This window comes from Perissodus microlepis, chromosome 2 (assembly GCF_051167445.1).
Source record: "Perissodus microlepis isolate ML-2025 ecotype Zambia chromosome 2, ASM5116744v1, whole genome shotgun sequence".
In the NCBI taxonomy this organism is placed as follows: domain Eukaryota; kingdom Metazoa; phylum Chordata; class Actinopteri; order Cichliformes; family Cichlidae; genus Perissodus; species Perissodus microlepis.
This window is the reverse complement of record NC_140462.1, coordinates 895,172-903,074: the sequence shown is the minus strand read 5'-3', so window position 1 is coordinate 903,074 and position 7,903 is coordinate 895,172. Positions and strand designations below refer to the sequence as shown.

Here is a 7,903-nt window from a genome sequence, read left to right as displayed (position 1 = left end):
GGTTGGCGTAATAAGCATATTCAGCCAATACCTTTTGATTAGCCTGGTCTCGTCCTTTCTTGCTTTGTGGTAGATCTTGGAACTCATCAGAATCAGAATCAGAATCAGAATACTTTATTGATCCCTGGGGGAGATTATTTTTTTGTTACAGTGCTCCATTATAAACCAACATTAACAAGACAGACAATACGCTAACTAAAAATAGTACAATATATATATATATATATATATATATATATATATATATATATACATACATAAGTCACTCATTAATAAATAGCTGGAAAAGAAACATGTGTAGTTGTAGCAGTAAACAGTGTGTTAGGTGGAGGAGTTGTACAGGGAGCCACAGGCAGGAAAGATTTCCTGTGTTGTTCAGTGGTGCATTATGGGTAATCTCAGTCTCTCACTGAACGAGCTCCTGTGACTGACCAGCATGTCATGGAGTGGGTGGGAGGTGTTATCCAACATTGTCTTTATCTTGGACAGCATCCGCCTCTCCGACACCACCTTGAGGGAGTCCAGCTCCATCCCCACAACATTACTGGCCTTACGGATTAGTTTATTAAATCTGTTGGCATCTGCGACCCTCAGCCTGCTCCCCCAGCATGCAACAGCATAGAGGATCGCACTGGCATCAACAGACTCGTAGAAAATCCTGAGCATTTTCTGGCAGATGTTGAAGGACCTCAGTCGCCTCAAAAAATAGAGACGACTCTGGCCCTTCCTGTAAAGTGCTGTGGTGTTTGTAGCCCAGTCCAGTTTATTGTCAATGTGAACTCCAAGGTATTTATAGTCCTCCACCATGTCAACACTGACCCCCTGGATTGAAACAGGGGTCAAGTGTTTCCTGGTCTTCCTGAAGTCCACGATCAGTTCCTTGGTCTTTGCCACGTTGAGCTGCAGATGATTCTGCTCACACCACGTGACAAAGGAGTCGACCACAGCCCGGTACTCTGTCTCATCATCCCTGCTGATGCATCCAACCACCGCAGAGTCATCAGAAAACTTCTGAAGATGGAGGTCTCTGTGCAGTGGCTGAAGTCTGTGGTGTAGAGGGTGAAGAGGAAGGGGGAGAGGACAGTCCCCTGTGGTGCCCCTGTGTTGCTGATCACCTTGTCAGACACACACTGTGGGAGACGTACATATTGTGGTCTTCCTGTCAGGTAATCAACAATCCAGGACACCAGAGAAGCATCCACCTGCATCGCTGCTAACTTATCACCCAGGAGGGTCGGCCTGATGGTGTTGAAAGCACTAGAAAAGTCAAAAAACATGACCCTCACAGTGCTCGCCGGCTGGTCCAGATGGGTGTAGACATGATTGAGCAGGTAGATGATGGCGTCCTCAGTTCCGAGACGAGGCTGATAAGCGAACTGAAGGGGATCCAGATGTGGTCTTACTATGGGTCGCAGCTGGTCCAGGATGAGCCTTTCCAGGGTCTTCATGATGTGGGAGGTCAGTGTCGCAGGCCTGTAGTCCTGGGGGCCACTGGGACGTGGCGTCTTTGGTACAGGGACGAGGCATGATGTCTTCCACATCACTGGGACCCTCTGCAGACTCAGACTCAGCATAAACAGTTTATGAAAGACTCCACACAGCTGGGGGGCACAGGTCTTGAGGACGAGGGGACTCACTCCGTCTGGTCCAGCAGACTTGCCTGAGTGAAGTCTCCTCATTTGCATCTCAACCTGGTATTGAGTGAAGGTGATGGGTGGGGGAGGGGTGTCAGGAATCTCACAGGAGGCAACAGCGCCATGTGAAGAGAGAGGCTGGCACAGTGGTGTGGCTCTGGGTTCCAGGCTGACTACAGGTGAGGTTGTGGGGGTGGGAGCAGACACTGTGGTGTCGAATCTATTGAAAAACAGATTCAACTCGTTAGCTCTATTCTCACCTCCCTCAGCTCCCCTGCTGTTGGTTGGCCTGAATGCAGTGATGGTCTTCATGCCCCTCCACACCTCTCTCATGCTGTTCTGCTGGAGTTTCCACTCCAGCTTCCTCCTGTAATTGTCCTTAGCCTCTCTGATCTTGTCCTTTAGTAACACCTGGACCTTCCTCACCTCCTCTTTATTGCCCCCTCTGAAAGCCCTCTTCTTGTTGTTGAGGAGGGCTTTGATGTCCTTAGTCACCCACGGCTTGTTATTTGGGTAACAATGAACAGTCTGAGCTGGAACAATGGAGTCGGTGCAGAAAGTTATGTAGTCTGTGATACACTCAGTAAGTCCACTGATGTCCTCGGCGTGAGGCTCACAGAGTGTTTCCCAGTCGGTCACCTCGAAACAGCCCTGTAGTTCCGCTAAGGCCTCCTCTGACCACCTCCTAACAGTCCTCGTGGTCACAGGTTCCCTCCTCACGATTGGCACATAGCGGGGGGTGAGGTGAATCAGGTTATGATCTGACCTACCAAGTGGGGGGAGGGAGGAGGAGCTGTATGCATCCTTGACGTTAGCATACAGTAGGTCTAGAATTTTCTCTCCCCTGGTGGGACAGTCCACATATTGTCTGAATGTTGGTAGTGTATTGTCCAGTGATACATGGTTGAAGTCACCCGAGATCACAATGAAGGCACTCGGGTGCTGAGTCTGTAACCGGGCTATGGCAGAGTGGATAGTGTCACATGCAGCTGTGGGGTTAGCAGAGGGAGGAACATAAACAGCCACCAAGATGACGTGAGAGAATTCCCTGGGTAAATAATACGGCCTGAGTCCAACAGCACACAGTTCAATGTCCGGGCAACAAATCTTTTCTTTGATTGTTATGTTGGCAGGGTTACACCACCGGTTGTTAACTAAAACAGCAAGCCCACCTTTCCGCCTACCGCTAGCGATGCTGTCCCTGTCCGCCCGAACAGTGTGGAAGCCTTCCACGGAAGCATTCTCGTCGGGAATGTCCTGGTGCATCCATGATTCGGTGAAACACATCAGGCTACACTCTCGGTATTCCCTCTGACTCCGTACCAGTGCTGAGAGCTCGTCGATTTTATTCGATAACGATCGCACATTTCCCATCACGATAGACGGCAGACACGGTTTATACCTCCTCCTCGCCTCGAGCCTCCGCTGTCTCACCGTCTCCTTCTTTCTTCTCTTCTGTCCTTGACCTCTGCATCCCCGATGTGAATTCCTCCAAATTTCAGCTGGTACTTCTGCGGGCCTGGCCAGCGAGCCGGCCGGCATCAGGGCGATCAGCTGATCTCTGGAGTAAAGAGTCCGTGAGTGTAGGAGATGTGCCGCGGTCCCGTTCCTTGACAAAAGTAACAGTTCCACGGCCACCAGAAGAACAAAACCTCTCTCAATCCACATGATTGAGTAAAAGAAAATAAACGGATGAAAATACAAGTCAGAAAAAAAAGAATACGTAAGAAAAAAGAGCTAAACTAAGAGAAAAAGCAGGAGCGACTGTAACAGGCTGCACGCTGGCTGGCGCATGCGCACTAATCATTGTAATCATTGTACTCATGGAACTCATTGTCATCTTACTCTGTTAGGACTTTGTGAGCATTTCATGCACATCATTGAAGTCTGTTTATGAAACCTTCACTGACAGTGAATATTGGGAAAACTGATCACTTTGTTGTGAGCAACACATCAAAACTAACCACCAATATATGATCATCAGCTGCAGAAAGAAAAATAAAACACAAAAAAGCCTGTTTTTTGTGCCAGGATATGCCAGGATGTCAGCAGTCCTCAGCCTATGTGGGTCGTGTGTTGGTAGATGTTAGCTAATGCTAACAACTGAGACAAACTCCGCCTACTTTGGGACATCATTTGTAACCACCCCAACTCGAGCTCCAGACTCGAACCCTGATCGAGACGAAAAGGACTTGCAATAAAAAAAGGAAATGATTTGTGACGTGTTATCAGTTAGAATAATTACCTTCATTGTCCTCTGACTTCCAGGAAAAACTAACAAATAAACAAGAAAAACCCTTGTTTACTTTGTCAGTGAGGAAGGGTAAAGTGTTTTCTTGATTCAACATGTAATACAACCCAGAACCAGGCTTTGGATACTCTGCCCATTTCCATATAAGAGGAAAAGGAAGTACGAGCAGAGTGGCAGGGTCACGGTAGAAATGTCTAAAAGTACTTTACCTCCCCTCCAGAGCACAGCGCACTCGACAGCTGTGACACTGTCTCTGATAATAAAGCTTTGGCGTTGGGCACACATCAGTTCATACATCCAAATGCATAAAAGTTGGTCATTCTGGCACTGAACCTCAGAATTCTTTGAGTGTCCTTATTGCTTTTCATAGTTGTGTATGCGTGAACATTTCCCTGCATTGTTCTGTGTGCTAACCTTCCACCTCCACCATGCAGGTGTAGCTCTGCTCCAGCACTCCAAGCACAGTTAAACCTGCCAGTCACTTGATTCCTTCAGTCCTTCCTCCATAAGGCAACAGCAGCAGAGGTACATTTAAAACCTCTTTGCTCAGAACTTTGACTCCCATGGGCACATAGCACATTTCCACTCTTTGCTTTTTTTTCTCTGTTGTTGATATACAGGGTGGGCCATTTATATGGATACACCGTAATAACATGGGAATGGTTGGTGATACTAAAGTCCTGTTTGTGGCACATTAGTATATGTGAGGGGGCTAACTCCTCAAGATGGGTGGTGACCATGGTGGCCATTTAGAAGTCGGCCATCTTGGATACAACTTTTGTTTTTTTCAATAGGAAGAGGGTCATGTGACACATCAAACTTATTGGTAATGTCACAAGAAAAACAATGGTGTGCTTGGTTTCAACGTAACTTTATTCTTTCATGAGTTATTTACAAGTTTCTGACCACTTATAACATGTGTTCAATGTGCTGCCCATTGTGTTGGATTGTCAATGCAACCCTCTCCTCCCACTCTTCACACACTGATAGCAACACCGCAGGAGAAATGCCAGCACAGGCATCCAGTATCCGTTCTGTGCCTGAAGACAGGAGTCTGTATGTCTTTTCATTGGTTATTCAAACACCTGAGTGGAAAACTTATTTGATTTGATTTGTTTGAATGGACTTTTTTTGTATTAAAATCTGCCAGTCCGTGAATCATCTCAGTATCTCAAGAAAATTGAATGAATAAACCTCAGAATTTAAACTCCCATCACCACCCAGCTTAGATTTGCTCCTTATGTTTATTTATTCAGGTTACAAAGTAAGTTTGGAGTGAAATTCTGTGACTTTAGAGAGTAACTGATAATATTGTTGTGATATCTTCCAAGCTTCTCTTGAAGCCCAGTTGTGTATTATTCCCAAACTCTCCCACAGAAACAAATAATGTAAGTTTGAATATTTTATATGCCAGGCTGCCCACAACATTCATGCAAGAATTTTTAAAGTTTAAGGTCTGAACTTGATTAAATTTATAACCACGGATCACCAATTCTTGTGGTTGGTACAATTAAAAACAAGATAAAAAAAAATGTCTTCAAAATCGTATGCTGTAATTTCAATGTCAAGGTTTCGGGCCCTACTAATGTGCAAGGATCTTTTCATCTTTTCAGAACTGTATGATTTATTTTGTTAATGTTTTCCAGAGACATACAGTAGTTTTGTTTTTATCACCCAATCCACTTTTGTCCAGATTGAAAAATCTCCGCTTTTCGCTCAGTGTGTCATTTCATTGAAATTTCAGCTACAGCAATAAAACCATTAAAGCCTAATATTATCTTGCCCCTCTTTGTGTTCTTACCAAACATGTCAGGACATGGAGATATGACCTCTGGGGGTAATCCGCCTGGCACCTGGATTCTGGCAGCGGATCTTATGGATTCTGTACGTTAGGCCCAAAATAAATATCTTTCAGTGAGGCTTACGGGCATATTGGGAAGTAGTGAGGCTAGAGGCTGGAGCCACGCCTTAAGCTCTTTGTCACACTCTTTGAGCAGTGCATAGTTATGCTGCAGGGAGGATGTTTCCATCAACAAGTGCTGAAGCCACTGCGGTGTGTGTAACCTTTAGGTGTGATGTCTTCTCTTTCTTTAATGAAGAATCTGGAACAGGTTATATTTGTAATAACATCTTCTTTAATCAGCACCTGCATTTGTGACAGTGGATAACAAAGCAGAAAGGTTATCTCTCGTGGACAACGACCTTGGTACAGAAATCCTCCATTAATCTGAAAATTACCCACAATCCTTTGCTTACAGTAAGAAACCCTTTTATAAATTTCTTTCTGTACAATATGCTGAATCCAGATGTCTGTGAAGGTTCTCAGTCACCCAGGTCATCGTGGTCTAAGGAGCTTGGAAAGAAAAGTGTCTGGACTTCTTCTTCGAGAAATGTAAGAAGTCCAGGCGCTTTTCTTTCCAAGCTCCTTAGACACTGAACACAGAGTTTGACATCTTACAAAACCGAGAGGATTGATTTGTACAAAATACAAAATCACTGCAATTAAAATCTTATCACACTCTAAACAGCAGTAAACTGTATTATACCTGTATTTATGATATCCTTTCTGCATTGCTTTCCTTTATCTTTCCTTCATAAGGTCAATGTGGAAAAAACGGCATCACATCAATATTAGCTAGCTATACTAGAGACCTACATCAGAGTTAGCTAGTTATACTTGGGACGCTATTTATTGGCAAGGAAGAAATCTCATGGAAACACTCAGAAGCATGTTACCTCAACATGAATCCTCCATTACTATTCCCCGGTGTCTTACAGCAAGAACGTCTTGGGTTTAAATCCCATCTGGGGTCTTTCTGTGTGCATGTACAGGTATGTGGTTAGATTAGTTGGTGATTCTAAATTGACCTAACTTGTGTGAAAACTTGTCTGTCTCTGTGTGCCTATCTGCACCCCCCACCCTCTGGAGCCTGGACTGCATTAGTGCACGAAATGATGGATATCCATGAAACTTTGATAATACCTCAAGAAGCTACATAAACAGGTCTTTATTTATGATCAGATACCTGCCGAACTAATGTCTTTCCCATCACCTATTTGATAGATGTGTACTTAAAGGATGGACATCCAATCTATCCAGAAATGTCATGTTTTCTTTGTGTTGACTGAACAACAGTAACACTTTAATAACCCGTGCATATATTTGAATGTTTCCAGGCTCGTTTAATGTTTCAGTGGTAATCAGCTCCTCTCGGTTCCCTTTGTAATGCCTGCCAAACACCAGTGTTGCATCTTTAAATGCCAGATAAGTCAGAGAACAGTCAAAACAGATGGTTGGAGCGCTCAATGGAAAAAACAGATTTTCTGTTCCAGTGTTGAACATTTACAGTTGAGCTGAAGCAGAGGGCAGATTGTGGAGTACCATCAGGAAAGAAATGCAAGTAGTCTTTTATGATTTCCTCAATGAGAGGGTAATTACCATCCACAATACGTTAACACAAGGCAATTAGAGACAGAAATGCATGTTGGTTTATGTATTATTTATCACAAACTAAACCTCCAGTCGTGCATCTTTTCCACATCGTCACTGACACTAGTGATTAAAGTATTTTTTCAAACCTCTTTTTTTCAATCAAACTCCCAAACTCTAACTAACACCCACTCTCATGGAGTGTCTCCTGTTCTCTTTCCATCTGTCCTTCTATTTTCTTATTCATCCTGGATCACAGGAGCAGCAGCCTAAACAGAGAAGCCCTGACCCCCTCTGCCGAGACACCTCCTCCCACTCATGTGGGGTAGCCACCCTTTGGAGAAAGCTCATTTCTTGTGTCCGTGAGCTCGGTCTTTCAGTCATTACCTAAAGCTCGTAACCACTGGTAAATTAACAGCTTTGCTTTTGCTCAGCTCTCTCTTTGCTACAGCTCTCTCTTCATCACAACAGATGCATCTGTATCACTGCAGATGCTGCACCAATCTGTCCATCTATCTCCTGAGCCTGAGATACTTCAGCTTGTCCCTGACCCAGAGTTTCCACCCGTCCTGCTTCCACTTGATGCTA

The 7,903-nt window shown here is 44.5% G+C and overlaps 1 protein-coding gene across 1 annotated transcript; it reads right to left on the bottom strand.

The window, feature by feature from the left end:
* Positions 1-265: 265 nt before the first annotated feature.
* On the bottom strand, positions 266-3,400 carry LOC146391974 (uncharacterized). The gene has a single exon (XM_084939695.1). It carries the CDS (start codon positions 3,300-3,302, stop codon positions 873-875), a length of 2,430 nt encoding a protein of 809 aa, XP_084795821.1. The 5' UTR covers positions 3,303-3,400; the 3' UTR covers positions 266-872.
* Between the last annotated feature and the right edge of the window lie 4,503 nt (positions 3,401-7,903).